The sequence below is a fragment of the Cyprinodon variegatus genome, unplaced genomic scaffold (genome assembly GCF_000732505.1).
Source record: "Cyprinodon variegatus isolate N-32 unplaced genomic scaffold, C_variegatus-1.0 Scaffold655, whole genome shotgun sequence".
NCBI lineage: Eukaryota > Metazoa > Chordata > Actinopteri > Cyprinodontiformes > Cyprinodontidae > Cyprinodon > Cyprinodon variegatus.
In genome coordinates this window covers 327,359-348,068 of record NW_015151108.1, presented here as the reverse complement: position 1 = coordinate 348,068, position 20,710 = coordinate 327,359, and the positions used below count along the sequence as shown (strand labels likewise).

The 20,710-nt window shown below is 39.1% G+C and overlaps 1 protein-coding gene across 1 annotated transcript in view; it reads left to right on the top strand.

Moving 5' to 3' along the window:
- The window catches only part of sipa1l3 (signal-induced proliferation-associated 1 like 3), an 86,511-nt gene that overhangs the window by 44,037 nt on the left and 21,764 nt on the right, over nucleotides 1-20,710 (top strand). Inside the window, exons 2-7 of the mRNA XM_015393741.1 lie at nucleotides 3,992-4,664; nucleotides 8,544-9,516; nucleotides 14,267-14,397; nucleotides 16,838-17,026; nucleotides 17,514-17,688; nucleotides 18,942-19,045. Coding sequence (XP_015249227.1) covers nucleotides 4,191-4,664; nucleotides 8,544-9,516; nucleotides 14,267-14,397; nucleotides 16,838-17,026; nucleotides 17,514-17,688; nucleotides 18,942-19,045 — 2,046 coding nt within the window. The 5' untranslated portion in view covers nucleotides 3,992-4,190. The remainder of the gene's footprint in view (nucleotides 1-3,991; nucleotides 4,665-8,543; nucleotides 9,517-14,266; nucleotides 14,398-16,837; nucleotides 17,027-17,513; nucleotides 17,689-18,941; nucleotides 19,046-20,710) is intronic.

Genomic DNA, 20,710 nt, shown 5'->3' with positions numbered 1-20,710 from the left:
AACAACAACGTTTTCTACTTTATTATCTGAAATAAGTTGAATCCCATCCAAATGAAATGACTGACTAATCAGCTTATTTTTCAGACTCTGGTCCAAAGACTATAACTTCTGTTTTGTCTGGATTCAGGAGCAGACAGTTAAGAGTCATCCAGGTTTTTATGTCTTCAACACATGTCTGTAATTTATGTAATGGTTTAGCTTCATCTGGATTAATAGACAGTTATAGGTGAGTATCATCAGTAGGGCTGGGTAAAAAAATCGATTTGATCGATTTTGAATCGATTCCTTTACATTTTTGCAAAATCAATGTCTAGGGAATGAGATTGATTAGTTTTATAGTGACGTGCGTGACATTCACATTCAAATGAGCAGGAAAGATGCACTCAAAATACTTCAAGTCAGACAGCTGCAAATATAGCTAATAGGTTGATTGAAGACATTAACAAATGGAGGCTGACCAGCAAACACCCTGTAGTTGTTACAGACAAGCTGCAAATATGGTTTGTGCAGTGGAGATAATGCAGCTCATGCATGTCTGCTGTGTCCCCGCTGTGTCACGTCTGCTTGCTCGATTGAGCCTTCACTTTTTCACTTTTCACAAACAAGTTTGCACTTTTTAGACAGTTTTTTTCTCATCTCAAGTTTGCACTTTGTTTTTAATATGACAGGAAAAAATAAAATACATGAGTGTTTTGAAACACAGTTGAACCACTTTCATTATTGTAAAAAGAGATCGAATCGAAATTAATCGATTTAGAACTGTATGAATCAAAATCAAATCGGTTCAGGACTTTGGTGAAAATGCCCAACCCTAATCATCAGCATAACAGTAAAAATGAATCCCATGCTGTCTAATAATTCTACCGATTGGGAGCCGATATAGTAAAGAGAATTGGCCCTAGCACTGATCTCTGTGGTACTCCACAGGTAATCCTTGAGCATGAGAAATATTTGTCATTAATGTTAACAAACTAAAATTGATCAGATAGATATGATTTAAACCAGTCTAGTGCTGTTCCTTTAGTTCCTACAAAATATTCAAGTCTTTCTAAAATAATAATATGATCAACTGTATCAAGTGCAGCGCTGAGATCCAACAGGACGAGCACAGATATAAGTCAATTATTATGGTGACCAGAGCTGTTTCAGTGCTATGATGAGCTCTAAAGCCAGACTGAAACTCTTCAAAAAGTTCATTATGGTGTAGGTGGTCACACTTCTTTGACAACCACTTTCTGAAGAAAGTGAGAAAAGATACGAAAAGAAGAGTGGATATAGGTCTATAATTGACCAAGTCATCTGGGTTAACAGACAGTTTCTTTACAGCTACCTTAAAAGCCTTTGGTACATATTCCTGTAACAGGGATAGATTAATCACATCTAAAATGGAGGACGAGATCAAAGGTAATACTTCCTTAAATAACCTGGTTATTAACACTATAACAGGGGTAACACTTTTGGGTAACAAAAGTGCTGCACATTTTCTTAGTATCTCTTAGAAAATGTATTTGATTTTGTTGTATTTTTTGAAACTCTTTTCAAGTGTCTCATCTTTTCGAAATATTTAATAACGATGAACTTTGATTTAATTACTAGATTTACAAATTCTAGATATAGCCAAATGTAGATTAAAGTATGTTTATTTGATCATTTGAATCTCAAATGTTAAACCTGTTTCAAAATAGCAGTTTTGGGTTGGGAGAAAAGCAACCTGTTAATTAGTGACAAAATATACCTCTAAGAACATAAGTAATGTTATTTTATTGAGAGCACAACATCAGATGGATTTTATTGTGAGTGCTAGAAAGTAGCAGTGTCTGCTGATGGTGTTCTTGTGCATATTAACCCAACTCACTGAGTGACCTCTGCAGCTTGAGGAGAGACTTATGAAGATAAGAGCTTTAATCTGAAAATGGAGTTCAGTACAGATGGATGACTTTAGCATATTTTATGTTTTCACATCTATCTGAATCCCTCATTTCAAATAACCAAACCTCACAGATGCTTATGAGCATCATTTCCATATTGTATTCTTTAATTTAAAATGCTGCCGTTTGTTTTTGTGGGGTCTCAGTTGGTACAGTCTGAAAAAAATAACTCAGATCTCAAATACAAGTAACAGTGCAGAAGAAAGGGAAACAAAAGGCCTCCCACAGGGCTATCTTAAGCTTTTTAAATATATACCAAACATTGTTTTTCCTTTGATAACAGCAATTATCTGTTTTTCTTTGAGGTGCTGGTTATGGATCATTTCCTCTAACAATAACTCATAAAAGCACAAAGAAAATTGCCCTGCTTACTCCTTGAAAGAACACTTTGATTTACACAGAAAATGAAGGAATTAAAAGGTTTTTTATTTTTACATATTAAAGAATATATTCCTAAAATTAATCAAATTTTTATTAATTAAGAAACCGAGAGAAGTTTATGATTTGATGTATTTTAATCAACTACAAAGAATTTTCTGTACAGTACTTCTAAGTACTGGACCTGCTGAGAACCTATTAGAGCTAATCAAGGAAAATTTGGCCAATTCTAATCTCTGATAGGCTGGATCGGTGCATCTCAACAAATAATTTTAATTCCAGTAATCATATTAATTTCACAAGGACTGTCATTTAAGCTTCAGAAAATACAGCTCAAACTGTGGCATAAAAACCCATAAAACCCAGTTGATGGATGACATCATACACACTCTGCTTTGTTTTAAAAAATATATAAATTGAGGAGAGACTTATGAATATAAGAGCTTTAATCTGAAAATAGAGTTCAGTACAGATAGATGAATTAAGCATAGTATATGTTTAAATATAAAAAAATATAACCGTGGATGTCTGGGGGACAGTGATTCGCCTATGTTATGAATGCTGGCGTACTGTAAAGAATAAATTATGAACAGTTTTTTTTTTGCCTTTAACTCGTTGCCCCTAGGAACACTAGGAAGACGTTACTTGGGTATTACAAAATGGAATATCTTTAGAACAGCTCCAAATGACACAAAACTAATATGGGTGAGTGAACATGATGTAATAATGTAAAATCAAGGGGCCAATGTGAAAAGAACGGTGTTCCCCTTTAAGAGGTTAACTCTAAACAATGCAAACCAAAAGGTTTGGCTTTTTACCTTTTGTCTTTAATGATTACATTTAATAATGAAAAACATTATTTTCCAAACTTATTGTTAAATCGTTAATCCAAATATCATCAATAACATTATTATTGGTTAGCATCTGAAGCATTGCTAGAGACATAACATGCCTGTGAACAAGCTGTTGTCCTTGAAAATCCATCGGGTTAAGATTTGATGCTGTGAGACGGTCGTATCAAGGCACATCCATGTGGTTCACTGAGCAATGCGCTGTGTTCCTTCTTGACTTTTTCCCGTCGCTCTATTTCTGGCTTCACCCGACCTCACCCCTCTGGCTCATGCCTCGTCACTGCTGCCCTTTTCTGTCTTCTGGTATTAATTCTTCCTTGTTACATTCACAAATATGTAACTGTCTATCATTGCTCTATAGAGGAGCAGGGTTTCACTTCTTTTATTTTATGAACAAGCATCAAATCTTGTGTCAAAATTTTCCTCTTTTTTTTGTTTGCTGTCCTTTGTTTAGGTCCCTCAATGTTCCAGGATTTAAGTGTTTTAGCGGTTTAACTCTTCAGCAATGTGGTGCTGTTGCGAGTGTCACTTCATGAAGGCACAAACACAGGATTAAGTGATAATTATTTCATGTCAACCTCTTGAAGATTAGTCTCAGTGGGAAAGATTCTCCATTATATTCTTTCTCCTTATTTTACCTCGGGTTTATCAGTCTTATAGCATTTTACAGCCGAGTAAGTCGCCCTCCCAAATCCAAAGCTCAGCCTCCATTTGGCTCTGCGAATAATATTTAGGTTATGCGAGCTCTTTGATTTAAACTTTTGACAATTATTCCATATAATTATTCTTTATTTGTTGGATTAATTCCTCTGTATATGTTTTTCTTTTTTGCAGAAAACTGAATAATCCAAAAGCGAGGATCTAGACTGATCCCATTATGCACCACTGAAAATCTCCCCGTGGAAAGCAATGTCTCTGGGGACAAGAGGCCCCAACACCATTAGCAGAGTGTGTGTGGGGCCCCTCTCTAGCACCCCTCCTGAGATGGGATGCCAGAAGCCAGCCCACCGGCCCTGAGCTCTCCCAGGGCGTCATGAACACCTACAGAGACAGAGGGGTAACCTGCAACTCTTCAGACCTTCTAGATGGAGGCGGAGGGTTACCCCAGAACACTCTACTTCGTCACACCCCTAATGGCCACCCAGTACTCTGCCCCACCGAACCGACGATCCAACCTCGCATCTCTGTTCCCAAAATGGGTGTTCGTGCACGAATTGCGGAATGGCCTCCTCGTCGGGCGCAGTCTCGGGAGTCGCTACTTGAAAACGGGCAGAACGGCATCCACCACTACGATGACTGCTCCATCACATCCTCAGTTCTGTCATCCGATGCTCGGCTGGTGCGAGGAGGGGTCGCCAGGCTGCCCCGCAGGTGGTCGAAGGAGGTGGAGTTCAGAGGCGGAGGCTTCATCGGTGAAAGAGTTTCACCTCTCAGTCTGAGAGTCTTCCCACCACTGAGACAGCGCTCCAACAGCGAAGTGACACTTAGCGAACAGGATGAAAATGAGGTAAGCCTCAAAACTTTCTCTTATTTGTTTTTTCCTTCTTTTTTTTTCACACAGGGCAGTGCTTCTCAGTCGAGTTGAGAAGAATAGGATGTGTTGTTTCCTAGTGGCTATAGTCCAGTTTTTCAACACAAACCTCTTGTTAATGAGGTCCACAGATGGAAATCAGTTTGGGTTGGCCTGCAAACTGCCATGCTTTGCCATGCAAGCTTTATTTACAGCATTTATGGGCTTAGAAATAGTTTTCTCACAAGGAGACATGAAAATATTAACTTATCTCTAATGAGTTTAGTTTGCTTTTTTTTCTGTCTGTTTTGTAGAGAAATATTCACAATTGTACTCATGTAGAAGCAGTTGCTGCCATATGTGCTTCTGTAGTGTTTCATCTTTTTAAGATAGGTTTAAATTATTAAAAACACTCAGTGTTTAGGAGGTCTAGTGCTGAGTAATCATTACTTAATTTCATCTTTAGGTGGATACTAAAAGTATTTTTATTTATCCCCTCCCCATCCTTTGAATTTATTTCAGACAGTATAATATACAAGTATTTCAATAGTCTTTTTTCACTCAGAAAGTAAATAGGATTATACATAGGGTGACATTTTATAAAGATTTTCTCCTATGATGGGTTGTTAACATATGATAAACAGCTAAAACCCCAGATTCATTGCCTCAGAAAATTTATATGATAGTATATATTAATGCTATGCATATAAATAAAAGTATAATTATTTCTATGCACGCAAAACTAATTTTGGCCTCCTTTTGCATGGATCACTGCATTAATGTGGTGTTGAAAGGAGTCGAGTAGCCTGTGGCTCAGAGATCGACCTTCTCCTCGAGATTTTTAAGAATGCTGCTGGTACCAATTATCTTAATATTAGTCTAACCGACCCCTGGTAAGTTCTGCTGGTAGTTCTGTGCCAAATCTTGAAGCCAGCATTGTTTTTTTCTTGCTCCGTTTACATGATAAAAACGGCCCAAAAACAAATGTTACACTAGTCTGTATTTAAACAAGAAAAATAAATTATTCATCAAACAAAACAATATATAGATAATGGAGGGGAGCCCAGTGCATGCACTTCATATGATCTCAAGACAATAGTGCTAAATGCACTAAAGAATTGAGCAAAAATATCAGCTGCAAATTGTATTTGTATGTCTTTACTGTGGTTCTGCTTAGCTTTAATGGGATACAAAGTTGTTTTAATCATAGCCCTCAGGTCATCAGCATTGTTGGGATTCGTGTCTTTCATCTTCCTTGTGACAACACCTTTATTGGGTTCAGGTCAGTGCCAAACCCTGCTGGAAAATGGAATCAGTAGCTCCATAAATCTTTGTTGTAAAAGTAAGCACGAAGATGGCTATGTTGACTCTACGCTTTAGAAACACAGTGGACCAATGGCAGTAGATGAAATGGAACATATCAACTGTTGAAACTTCAATCTAGATGTCAAACAGTGTAAATTCTGATCCTTTCTACTATTCATTTTGAACCTTGTTCTCCAAATAAAATCTAAACATTTCTTTCAAATGAAAAGAGGAATTTGCACCATTTAGCAACATTCCTGGGGTTGTGTATTACCAAAACAGGGCCTGAAACTTGGGTATGCCAACTTCCAACCAAATGTGATCTATGAATGATAATGTGGGGTCCTTCAAGCCAACTCTCACATATCCATACTGGATTTTGGAGATAAGGGAAACTGATGACTTAGGTGGTGACTGTGGTGAGAAACTGAAACCTGACTACAGTACATCATAATTTCTCTCAGGCATTTAATTACATGAAACCTTATTCGTAGATCGACTTTAAGCCTCATAACCCTTAAATTCAAAACCAAAGTCTGCACATATTAAAATGTTTCACAGATTACAGACAGGGTGAGTCATACCACAGATCAATGATTGCTGTAACAAGGTATGGGGAATTCACACTGATTGCTGTAAACATAGAAATACTCTTGAAACACCCGTGTGTAATGGTGTGTGATGGCTGCCTAAACTTCTCTAAATACTTTGTAAATGGGAGAATTAGGAGGGAACACCATGATAAATCATGATGTTTGATTTATGACCATATTAAACTCGCTAGAGCGTAGCTCTGTGTTCTAAACGGGGTCAGTATTGGAGAGACCAACCTGGCAGACCCAGGCCCTCCCTGCTCATTACAGCTGTTAAAAAGATGGAGACTAGTGTACTACATCTTGTTTACTACCTTTTTCGGGGTGTTTGGCAGATGAACACTTTAAGTGTGGATCCTACACAGTGTTTGGTAAATGAGACCCCCGTTTTTCTCCTTAGCCCAGGTAGGGTTCGATGGTGCATAGCAGCTCATGTTGCACTAATTTCAGCTTCACTTCTCTCCTTATGCAATTACCCTGATTTTTGGACAGAATTTCTCTTGACAATTCTTTCAGAGTTTAAGTCATCCCTGTTCCTGGTGATCATTTTCCCACTGCACTTCATCTTACCATTTAACTTGATGTGGGTTTTTAACTTTGCTTTTTAGTATATGTAAGTTGCAATCAAAGTCACAAGAAATAAAAGCATAGATATTTTTCACGTTGTGGTTAATTGTTTTAATCTGGGCAATGAGTGACATAAAGCTTATAAACTTTTAATAGTACAGTGAACCCTCACTATAACGCGGTTCACTTTTCACCATCTCTCGCTGCTTCACGGATTTGCATCATGCATTGTTAAACTTTATTGTCAAACATAATCGATGGTGGCATGACGGTTTATAAGGATCTTTTGGCCCAGAAGAAAAAAAGAGCGACAACAACTACCGATAACTATGTTCTTCTCTCCAAAAAACACACCTGCACCGCAGGCTTTAGAAGAAAAAAACACCACAGAACAGAGTCAGGATGCAGCGGCTCCGTCAGAACAGCAGTGAAATACTGTACTGTTCTGTACACGTCAGTCACTATTTGTCCTACTGTACTTTGTATTTTTTTTCATTATCATTTTTCATTTTCTCCCGTTCCATTTTGTCACGTTGGGGCATTGCTGATCCCCGCAATATTAACCCTTCAGTTCGAATTGATGATTAAAATTATTACTTATTTATTTAAAATTATATTATTGTACAGTACAGTACAGTAGTTATTTGTAAAAAAAACAACAACAAAAAAACAACCAACAACAACAAACGTTTATACAGTACTTTTATTTGTTAAACCAATGCTTGGGCCTGTAAAAAGTTTTTGTTGAGTATTTCATTGTATAATAACTGTAAAAAAAAAAATATTGGTTTCTACTTCACAGATTTCGCCTATCACGGGTTGTTTTTGGAACGTTACCCCTGTGATAAACGAGGGTTCACTGTATTCTAATTTAACTTCTCTAAGTGTACTTAATATTCTGTGTGTTTTAGCTTGTGCTAAAAAAAATTGGGTATAATGAAAAATTTCTTCCAAAATGAACAGAACTTACACCAGGTGCCTGCACAGCCTTTTAGTAGTTTCTATATTGAAACCCTGTGAGAGTATACTCCATAAGCCACCATTCTGTTCAAGAAAAAAATTACTTCTCTGCTCCCTGAGGAGGACATGTTTTAGCACTAAATGTATATCAGTCCCAGAACAAAAGAAGATGCTTTTTACAATGACTTAAAAAATATTAATATAATCTAATTTGGCCTATTTATAGGATTGTCTTATATAGTATCAGATAGTGAGTCTAAAAGATGATGATATGTCTTTGTATACAGCGTGTTTAATCATCAGGTTTAAATTATTAGTGTAAACGGACAAGTCAATAGTGGCTAACACCAGTCTATGTGCCTAAAACTCTATTTACACAAAAACCTTTGTTGTACAAAAAGCAACTCTTACTGACCTTTTTATAATCCAGTTCTCCTTGTTCTTCCCCAAGGTGGAGACTCGAGGATGCGGTGTGTTTGGAAACCGGTTCAGAGAGTATGGCAGCACCTCTTCCATCGATATCCAGGGCATTCCTGAGCAAGGGTTCTTTGAAATGCTCAGTCAGTTCCATCAGGAGAGGCCAGACCAGCGCAGTTTAGCTCCTGCACAACTTGGACAGCTGCTACGGGCTGAAGACCCGTCATCAAAAGCCCATTTCCCTGCTGCCCCCTCACCTGGCCCCACAGGTGGGGAGGAAACAGGAACAGGGAAGAAGGAAGGTACTGAGAGAGTAAGAAAGAAAAGTGGAGGGACAGAATCATCGCTGGGAACTTCATCTTTGTTCCGGAAGCTTCGGAGCTCTAGTAGAGGGGAGCTGGATGGAGGAAAGGGAGAGGCCAATGAGGACAGGGGAGGGAGAGGCTCAACGGATGCCTCCTACAAACCCTGGGTTTGTCCTAAGAGCTTTGTTCACTTTGATGCTCAGAGCATCCTGTTCGACCTCCATGAGGCAGCAGCTCAGCGTGGCTTTTCTACACAGAGGAGAAACACTGCCACAGGGGCATCTGCCGCTTCATCGCTGCCCGGCTCACGGTCATCAGCTCCTAGCCTAAACGACCCCATTTACTCCAGCATCGAGGATCTGACCCTTGGCGTCAGTCAGAGCTCTGCAACACCTTCCCTAGCCATGGATCCTCTGGATGGGCCAGCTGCTCACAGTTCAAGCCCACTGCTCCTCTCCTGTCCCCACTTCCTCAATGAGATAGGAGGGCACAAGGAGAGGAACGTGAGCTTCCTTAGCTCCTCGGCAGAGCGAGGTGATGGAGACGAGGGAAGAGGGTGGTTGAAGAAGAGTAATGCCAGCATGTCTGTGCTGGAAATCCCAAGTGAAGAACAGGCAATGAGGCTGGAGAGACTGAAACTGTATGGCATAGAGCATGTAGACCTGGGGGCTCGCTACTACAGAGACTACTTCCATGGGAAAGGTAATGCTGAGTTACACTCCAGCACATTTCACTCAAACATGGAACATTCATTTTGAGGCAACATGAGTAACTAGGTGTGTTCTCGGTAGCCCGATTATGCTTGATCCCCATTATTTTAATATGTTGTCTATCCCACAGTGATAAATTATCCCATATTATACACCTAATATAAAATATCCCACAGATAATTTAAAATCATGTCCAAAATGAATTAAAATGGTACCAATCTGAAATCACCACTCTGTTCTCAGCAAACGGAGCCACCATAGCTTTAGCTTTAGAGCGGGAATTATATTGCTTCCAACTCTCTCTTTAGTATCTTTGTCTGGTATTAGAATGCACAGCAGTGTCTCTATCCAGCTAACTGAATATATCATTGGTATGCAAAGTTTACATTCATAATGACTCCAAATAAAACTGCATTTTGGACAGAATATTATTAGAGTTGTAAAGGGAAGGCTGATATCCAGCAGTTGTTGGGTGGAAGGTAGACTAAACACTCAACAGCTCTACAGTCTATTACTGTCAATTACTGGACAACACAGAGAACATGGGACAGTAAACCATGCATAGAGAGTTGCACTTTAACCCAACAGAGAGCAACCTGTTCACCTAACATGCAAAGCTTTGGCTTAGAGAGGATGCCCATTGAGCTGTGCTGGACATTGGAGCAGTGTCAACTTCTCAGGTAAAAATGACCAATGTGCTTGGAAGGGGTGGATGTGATGACAGAATAGCTGAGGGCAAAAATCTTAAAATGATAGAAAAAGACTTGATACCAATGAGCAGAAAGTGATTGTGAGGATTTGTGTGAGTTAATGGACTTTATGGAGTTTTAACATTCCTCTAAGAATATCCATGACCTCCTATTTAGAAGCATGGCTAACAGCACATACTTTTGCTTTCACTACTGGTTGTTGTTGTTGTTCATTGACACCAAGTGGCAAGTAAAGTCTGACAGTATGGAAGAGGGACATACTGTCTCATGGGGGATTAGAGTGTTTCAGATACATTTTTCTATTTATTGTATTTCTTATTCATTCAAAAACCCTTACACGTTCCTATTTTATTTCTTTGTATAAATATGTCTGTTAAATATGGGGGTTACCATTAGGCAATACTAGGCAGTTGACGTGTACATGTATGGTTAATACAACTATTCCTTCTTTGGGCTGCTCAGTCCCGCAGTGGGTAGTACTGCTGAAGAAGGTTCTGGGTTCGATACCCGGCGTCGGGTCTTTCTGCATGGAGTTTGCATGTTCTCCCTGAGCATGCGTGGGTTCTCTCCAGGTACTCCGCCTTCTTCCCACAGTCCAAAAACATGCCTGTTAGGTTAATTGACTTCTCCTTAGGTGTGAGTGAGTGTGTGAATGGTAGTTTGTCCTGTTTGTCTCTGTGTTGCCCTGCGATGGACTGGCGACCTGTCCAGGGTGTACCCCGCCTCTCGCCCGTAGACAGCTGGAGATAGGCACCAGCACCCCTCAAGACCCCAGCTGTGATAAAGCGTGTCCATTCCTGGGGGCCCCATAAAACTTTGTGTACATGTATGGTTAATGCAACTATTGGTTATTCATGCACATGAATTATTGCTGCACCTGTCCAGAAAGGTCCAAACAGACAACAGCAAACCGTTTGAAAACAAACGGTGCAAAGAGCAGTGATGCCAACTTAGTGCTTTTGTCGCCATATTTTGGCGACTTTTCGGACCCCTCTAGTACTTTTATTTTAAAAAAGCACCTAGGGCCAAAACTAGCTACTTTTTTCTGCTCCTGACTTTGGTGACAACATATAAAAGCAGCGAACTCTGCTCTCCAGAGCAATTAGATTGGTAACCCTGCCTCCTGCTCTCCTCTATCTTATCTGCTCTCATGATTCATGCAGCTATTATTTCATACAAATGAGAAATGGAGAACAGATAAGCAGATCATGGATTGTCTACAGTGAAAGAAGAACTGTTATTTATTTTTTCCGCACCTTTTTGGAAACACAGCAAGGAGCAATCAGCTAAGTGAGCTTAGTGCTTGGGAAAAATCTTTCATTCCTTTTGAGACAGCATGAAAAGTCAGCTGAGTACAAAACATAGAGAGGAAAATAACAAGAAGAGAGGGACAAAACCTAGAACAAATAATCTATCTAGTATATTAAAATTTCTGTAACTGTATAATGGGTCTGTTTTATGTGTTGCCTTCTCAATTCAGAGGGCCCCCTCCCTGTCTTTGCCTAGGGCCCCAAATCCGCCCCCGCTTCTGAAACAAGAGAAAATAAGATAAAATAGCTGCGGTCTTAATAATTGTAATCCATTTATAAGATATATTAACTTTAGGGTTTACTCAATCAATAATTTGCAGCTCTGCTTGAAATTCCAAGATTTTGTGTTTAAACATGTGAGTATTGATTTATCTTTCTGATAAAAAAAACATTCAGAACATGTTTGGCCTTACTGCTCTTAATGGTTCATTATTATTTGTACTGTTAGTAGAATGCAGGCAACACCAGCAGTCGCCATAAAACAGTGTTTTGCTTATAAGAACATGTACAAAAAATGTCATTTAAGTATCTGCAACCACATGTTTGATGCCGAGGCAACATTTAATAGATAAATAACATTTAATATATTTACTGTTATTGTTCCTGTCTATTTACTCCATTTCCTGCTCTTCCAGTGCAGGACTTACTTTATCAGAGTTGTTGACTAGATTGAATCCATCAGTCAGCTGGGGCCAAGCAGAGTTAACCACACTGGCAATCCTCCAGGACTTTTAATTACACATGTACCTGCTATTGGACAGTTGCAAACTGAGCTGATAAAACACCACCTGCATGTCTGCTGGATCACAGGCAGTACTTAACACCCGAGCCTGATCAGCTTTGTTTTACATTTAGCTTTTAGTGTCACAGATAACACTTCCTTTTAGCGGAGAAATGGTTCATGTCATCTGTATGTGTGCATGTGGGCATTTGTGGTTAGCATTACCTCTTAAGACACTTCTGATGACACTTACCCTTTGGCAAGCATCATCTGGCTCTGGACTAATTAGTGCCAGATGTTATTAGGAGAATTCATGCAGACAAGGATGGTTAAACAAAGTGTGTGAGCAAGATGGAGGCCTGCAGCCACAGCAGAAAACAGCTTCTGTTCCCAGAAATATATTCATATTCTTCCCTCCTAAACGCTGCTGTTATTGTGTTGGGTTTTTGCTGGGCTGTTTCCCCTTTGCATGGCAGGATCTTCATCAAAAAGCTGATATTTTTACAACAGGACATGAGAAAAAGTAATGAGACATAAGTCTGCTCAGAGATAGGCTGTCCTAGTTCATTCCAGATAAATTGGGGAACAGAGAAGGAATGTGCCAAGCTGTATTCATCCTGAAGAGTCTGGATAATTTGTGTTTATGCCTCTGCTCTGCCTGTGGCGCTGGCTGTAAGAGGGCTTAGCTCTGAAGCTTTAGAAAAGGATGTGCAAGATGCTTGTGTCGTCTGTCAACAGCTTTCTATCTAACAGTTACAAGAATTACTATTTCAAAAACCACTGGTTCTCATTTTAGTTTTCTTGAGCTGGAGGTCAAATACTCCAGAAGTTGATTTTGTCTGTTTTCATTAGATGCAATAAAACTAAAAGCTCCCAGCATTGGGAGTCTTTAAAGCATGTCAACCAGCAGCAGGTTTGCTGATGTACTTTTCAACTGCAATGAAGATATGAGGTTATGTTTAAAAATCAATGTTTTGAGGGCTGCTCAGTGGTGCAGTGGGTAGCACTGCCTTGCAGCAAGAAGGTCAGATTCCCGGCCCGGGGTCTTTCTACATGGAGTCTGCTGTTCTGCTCGTGCATGCGTGGGTTCTCTCCGAGTACTCCGGCTTCCTCCCACAGTCCAACTCATGACTGCTAGGTTAATTGACTTCTCTGAATTCTTCTTAGGTGTTTGTTTGTGCATGAATGGTTGTTGGTACTGTTTGTCTCCGTGTTGCCCTGCGATAGACATTGCCCTGGCGACCTGTCCAGGGTTTACCCCGCCTCTCGCCTGTAGACAGCTGGAAAAAGGTGCCAGGTGATAAAGCATGACAGAAAATTGATGGATGGATTGTTTTCTTTTTTCTTCTATTTCAGTTTGAATTTGAATCATCTTTTGGTTCCCTTTTTTGTGCTTTTGGACTAAAACTATACAACCTCTTGAGCTTGTATCTCATAAATAAAGAGAACTAGTTTTATATGTTTTTTTTTTTTAAACAAGTCTTTTTAAATAAAAATGTCATATCATAAAAAATTTTTAAAGATGATGCACAATAATTTTCAGACGGTTGTTCAGGGATTTGTTCTGGGTGTTCTTGGCAGTTTTTCAGGGGCTTTGTTTTATATTGTTTATATCTGTATTGGAATTAAATGGCATCAACTTAAAGTAAGAAATATTTTGTAATTTTTGGCCATATTGTCCATCCTCAAAATTAATGTAAGATGGTCTCTGCCCTTTATTTGGCTCAACACATTCCCTCCCGCTTTGTATAACCTCAAAAAGGTTAAAGAACGCTTATGTTAATTAATATTTCCTTTTGTTTTAGGTCCTACAGTAGAAACTGTGGAAAACAAATACCAATTGACTTTTATGATCCGTTGTAAGGAGTTGTTTTTTTTTGTACCGATACCTCCTGTGTTGTTGCAGGCATAGACATAACAGAAGCTTGTGTTCAGGCGTAAACAGATGAATACTTACCCTCCGCACAAACTGTAACCTTGCTTAACTCTGTCCTTCAACAGAGCACTCAAACTACTTTGGAACGGATGATAAGCTGGGTCCTGTGGCCGTGAGCATTCGCAGGGAGAAATTTGAGGACACCAAAGACGTGAAAGACCAGTACCAGTACCGCATCATCGTCAGGACCAGTGAGGTATGCTTCCTGTGCTGTTTGTGTTACTGAGGATTTCTGAATGACAGTTCTGGAATGCCTCCAAATAATGCCCTTGCCTATGTTTCCATCTCCTCTCTGCCTTGAATATTACCTTTAGTTTTTCTTCTCTCAGCCATTAACTCAATCCCCGTCTCTACCCAGCCTCTGGGAACATTCCACCTGTTCAGTCTGTGCACATAAAAGCCAAACTAAACACTATCTGCTGTGTCTGGAGCATTTGGCAAGGCTTCAATGACAACTTTGTTTGGCTTCCATGGAGGATATTTAGTGCCATGAATGAGCACGAGTACCCCTGGAAGATCTTCATCTTATCACATTAAACCAAAAACAACAGGACATTTACTGGGATTTTTATGATAAACCAAACAGACTGTGAGGGAGAATATGTGTTTGTTTTTGTTTCCTCTGTTGAGGAAATAGTTTGTGATGTCACTATCCATAGTGTTTACAAATTGTTATATCGATCACCAGCAGCTTTCCATGTCTGAAGCAAAGGCTAAAATGTTTCTATATTCTTGTTAGCAGAGAAAGAAGTTCAGGCTCAGTCAGAGAGATTATAGAAAGCCTCTCTTTGCTTCCTTTTTTAGGTTTTTTTATGCATGTTGGTCTGAACTTTGATTAGGCCATTCTAACACATACATATACAGCTGTGGCTGTACATTGCCCTTCATAAAAGTGAACGCTATTCCCATTCTCAAGTCTCTTGGAGCCTCTAAAAGTGTTTTTCCATGATTCGACCATTCAAATAAAAGCAGCCCCTCAGCAAAAATCAGGACGATAAAGGGGAAAAACGTTGCGGAAAAGCTTCACAGAATAGTTGAATTTATACTAAGATTAAATGACAGTGAGGGAAGTCTCCCATTAAGTTACCATTTCTGAAACACAAAGAACAGCTCCATGAAGTCCTTTAAGTCAGATTACTGTTTTTAACCCCTCTCCCTGTTCATTGTATTTATGTCTAAAGTCTAGTCTTCGCTGTGGTTGGTGTGATGTTGTCTTTAGCTGGATTACATGGATGCCTGGCTTCATCGCTTAGCCCCATTACAACAATAGAGCCTCTCTGTTCAAGCACACAGAGCTAAGCTAACAGAACCAGGCCTGCTGTTCCCACACAGGGGAAAAAAAGACATTGATTTCTGAATTTACTTTGTCCCACTCAAGCCGCAGAGCCTCTCAAATATCCTTCCGCTCATAAGTATGTCGTTTAATTCTGTGCGGCAGTGCTGACACAGCAAGGTGAAGAGATTTGCTCTCTGTGCCCTCCTTCTCTCGGCCTCCCCTCACTGTTTCCTTAATCAACTCCCCCTCTGATATTCCAGCTCAGCAGGCCACTCTCTCTGCCATCACTCAGCGGCTGAAGAGCTGAAACAAAAACTACATAACTTCAGCTGCTTGTCAATCAGGTTTCATATCTCTGCGGCAGATCCAGTCTCTGAGGTTTAGCTGTCTGTCTCTGGCCCCCGCCAACTCGTGTTATGCATTGTTAATGAATCCAGAAGAGATCAGCCCCCTCCTTGTGGCTCTACCTACTCAGTACAGCGTTCGTCTCCCTCCTATTAAGGAAGTTAATTACCCCTCAGCAGGAGAAGGTACACTGTGGCTATACAGCTCTTTGCTTAACAATAGGAGATGGATATTACTCCTCGCTTTGATGGAACTATTTTTTACTATTATTCACATATCTTGCATTTCAGACTCTTAAATATTTTCAGGTTTTATGTTATAATCAAAAACCTCAATGTATCTTGTTAGGATTTTATGTGCTGGACCAACTTAAAGGAGTGCATCATTCCTTTGAAAAGCAGTTTTTAAAATAAGTCTGAGGTGAGCTGTACATTTATTCTGCCCCATTTTGAGTACACTTAAATACACCTTTTGAGTGCACCTTCAGTAAGGATAGTGTATGTCATTTTAACTCAGTAAAAGTCCAGTTGTTATGTGAAGGTGTCTGTGGTTTGTAAGAGAAGTTGTTTTTTTACTAATGGCATCATTTGAATGTTTCTACATAAGATTATGAAACCGTAAAAAGGAGCTTCTAAAGTGACCTGAATGAGCTAATAGATTTGATCGTATTAAATGTGATCTCAAAGCGACATCTAATCATTTGCTAAATGCTGTGATCTTCATAAAGGCTGGGAAGTATTGTTGACTGTGGCAAATCTGAGGCAAGACTGCCCTCCACAGGTTTTCCCTTAGAGATTAGCCATGAAGTCCTAATAGTCCTGAAAAGTTGGAAGAGTATGACCTCTTACAGTTTGAAAAAACTTGAGCTATCCTAGATATTTATATTGCTAAAGACTAAAAAGCTTTAAAAAAAAAAACACCCACCCCCCACATAAATTCTGAATAAAATACCTTTAAGAGAAATATTTATTCTCTTCATTCTGCTCATCATCACTTTCTTTCCCTCCAATTGCAGCTTGTGACCCTGCGAGGCTCAATCTTGGAAGACGCTGTGGCATCTACAGGAAAGCACGGCACTGTTCGAGGTCTTCCCCTCAAAGAGGTCCTGGAACAGGTCGTCCCTGAGCTCAATGTGTCCTGTCTGAGGCTGGCGCTCAGCACAGCCAAAGTTACAGAACAGCTCCTTAAACTGGATGAACAAGGGGTGAGTTTAATGCTACTCTGTCTGAATTTCATGCAGGTTAAATGTTCCATTGCTGCTATTTTTCTGCACATATCAGGTAGCTAAAATAAATGCCAACCAGATACAGCATTGGTCAATGCGGTGACATACAGTGTGGTCAGATAGTGAGAGTAAATGTTGGAGCAAAGTACAAAATGTGGGCGTTGAAAGCTGTGGAGAAGCAGGTTTGTCATGTGTTGGTACGACTGTACAGCCATTAAAATGTTAATGTTTGGTCATGTTATCTCACTGTCATTTCCTAGCGAGTTAAGTGCAAGTCTGCGGTATTTTGCCAGCACTTGGTTTGGTGTTTGTGTAGGTGGCTTATGCAACAGAGAAACTGTGTGTGTGAGCAATGGATGTCCATAAATAAATACACATTACAGCTGGGTTAAAGCTCTAAAGGTTCAAACTGATGTACACCATTTCATCTGCCTGTCTTTGTCCTGTGTGTCCATGCATGTTGCAGCTGAGTCAGAAGCACAAGGTGGGTGTTCTTCTGTGTCGTGCGGGCCAAAGCACAGAGGAGGAGATGTACAACAATGAAGAGGCGTCGCCTGCCTTCTCTGCCTTCCTGGATCTGTTGGGGGAGCAGGTGCTCCTCAAAGGGTTCTCAAAATACGCTGCACAGCTCGACACCAAGAGTGAGAGTTATCTCTTTACTGTAATAGATATAGTCCTACATTACCACCAGACAGCAAAGAAAGACCGTTTTACAGTCGAATAGGGTTGGAAGTTTTTTCATATTTCAGTTTATTTCAAAAAGTGAATCCCATAGAAAATGTATCTACACAGTGTAAGTTTAAGGGTTTTTTCTGTTAATTTAGTCAAAAAATCTGTTTCTCTAAGAATTAGAAAATGTAATTATTAATTTTTAGCACAAATTTTCAACCACTGAGCTGTAATGGAAGCCTTCTGTATGGTTGGGTCTGGAGTCTCCCATCATCCTCTTGGCCATACCTCATAGATTGGCCATCAAGCAGAGAGACAGCAGGAATATTAAAGATTATTCTTTTTTTGTGGAAAAGTGCCAATGATATCAGCATTTCTTATAAGGTTTGTCACTAGAGGGAAGAATAAGGTTATCTAAAGTTTGCTGGTCCCTGACTGTGCTTACTCTGAACTTTGGACCAACATCAGCAGGTGATTTGGTTTTCGAACCATCACTAGCTAGGGAAACTTCAGACTAGACCCCAAACAACATGGTTCTGTGCCTCTGCACTTCTTGATAACCAGATTAAATAGGATCCAAATTAAAATGACTTTGGCCTCTTAAACAACAGTTCAGTTCTTTTTCTCCTAATCCACCGTGAGGTGCTTTAGACATTGTGTCTATTTGTAGGAGCGGCTGTACTCAGTGGCTCCGGATTTTTGTAGATATTCACTAAATTCTGAAATCGGCTTTTCTTCAGTTCTCTGAAAGCTGCATCTGTTCCTTTAAATCTGTTTTTACGTGACAGTTTTTCCTCCCATGCAAATTGACATTAATATTCTAAGTTATGGCAGGCTCTAAAAAGCCAGTGTGCTTTACAGTAAAGTTCTTACATGGTAGTCACTGTGTGGTGGAGAACTCTCGAGTCAGCAGTCTTGATCATGATTGTGTAAAACATTCTATATTGGGTAACTGAATTTTGGGTTTTCTTTAACTTTAAGCCATAAATCACTCTGTGAATCTTTATGAGTTTCACTTTTCTCAGTTCAACTATCAAAATAGATAAACTTTCTGATGATCATTAGACTTGTTGAAATGCTGCTGTAGACCAGTAACCAAAATGACAGGAGAGGATTTTATTCCTCAGTGGACTCTTGGAAACATGTCTGCTTAACCCAAAAGCTCACAGCTGTGATCTACATTTGATGTTAAATATAAACATCTTTCTTTTTCCTCTCTCCTCAGCCGACTCAACAGGCACCCACTCCCTTTACACCACCTACCAGGGCTATGAGGTGATGTTCCACGTGTCCACCATGCTGCCGTACATGCCCAACAACCCTCAGCAGGTAAAAGCTCATTAACAGCCAAAGCTGCCTGAGGCTGTGTGCTTTGCAACTGGTTGAACACGGCGGAGTATATGAAAAAGGGAAAAAAACACTTCCCTTTGTAGCTGTCCAGAGCTTTTCAAAGCATGTCTGTGGTTGTGAGTTCAAACATCTCTTTTTACTCCGACTTATAAAACCAAAAATCTATGTTTTAACTTGTGACTACTTCTTCTTTCACTTTGGGTTGTTTTTCTTTCTTTCATGTAGCTTTTTGTGTTTTTATAGTCTCTGCTCTCTTTGCCTTTGTGGCTTTTCTGTCCGCTCTGTTTTTCTGTCTTTAACTGGCACACTGCTGGGTGGGGTTCACTAGTATGTAGTTGTAAGTATAGGTTTTTTTTTTTTCCTTTTCACTTAAGCTTTTCTATCCTAACATATTGTTTCTAATGTTTTTACAGTAAAAGCTACCTCTATATGGGAGTTTGTATTTGGCAATAGGTTTTAATTTAATCAGCTCAGTTTTCTGCCTTAGATGCTGTATGTCTTGGCTGTCCAAAGTCTCTTATTATCTCTTTAGTTGCACCCTAAAGCTTTGCTGCTGAATCAGACTATGTGTAACTTTTTAATAAAACATTTAGTAATTCACTTCGCCATGGGCATGTATATGTTTGTTTTTATTAATTAATTACTGACTAACATATTAATAACCATTCTTAGGCTTTGTGTACATTATTACAAGGAGTTGAAGTTTAAAATTCAGCAAAATTACTGGAATCACATATGAGCCTGAAAGAAATATCAAACTTATTTTGCATAGAAAACTGGAGTTTACTGTAAGAAGTGTCTCGATTAAATAGACCTTAAAAAAAGTAAATATGAATATTACTATAACACACAGAATTGCATAATACAGATTAATAGTGACAGTGAATTTATAGGGGGTTCCTCAGGGTTTTGTGATGAGGCCAATATTTCATTTGTATGTTGATATTTTTGTGGTTGTAAAACTTCTGCTTTAACAAAGCGATTTTTTTGCGAAAATGTTTTTTTGTTAACTGCTGTGAACAATTGAAGAAGAGATAAGAAGCCAAATTTTGAGTTAATGTTAGAGCAACACTGTAGATTTTTACCCATGTGGGTCTTTGTAAGGGGATAAATTAGCACTGCTAAAGCTTTCAGCCTCTTTAAAAAAAAAAATACCAATTTAAAACTAATTTAGTTCTGTATAAAATGTTGACACAAATCTATTAGTAGTTTTTTACTTTCTTAGTTCCTAGTCTTTTTTTTCACTTTAAAATGTTTTAATGTTACATTCTTCTTTTTTCATTTTTATGGATGTCCCAGTCCAATATTGATATCAGGAAAAAAACTAATAATGGATTATAATGACCTGGACCTGATCTCTATCTGCATATTAATAAAACCTAACATTTATGTAACCCATTGGTGAATAATAAATGGGTCAGTTTGTCTTATATCTAATGTTGTTGAATGTTGTTCTCTTGAGTAATATTACTAGTCCAAAGATGTTCTATCTTTCCACACCAAAAGATAAGTATTTATAATGTGTGCGATTCATGCAGAAATCATCTTGGGTAGGGCTCAAACAATTCATTGGAATAATGGTGATTAATCGATTATTGAAATAATTGTCAACTAATTTATTAATCAATTAATTGTTAACTAGTG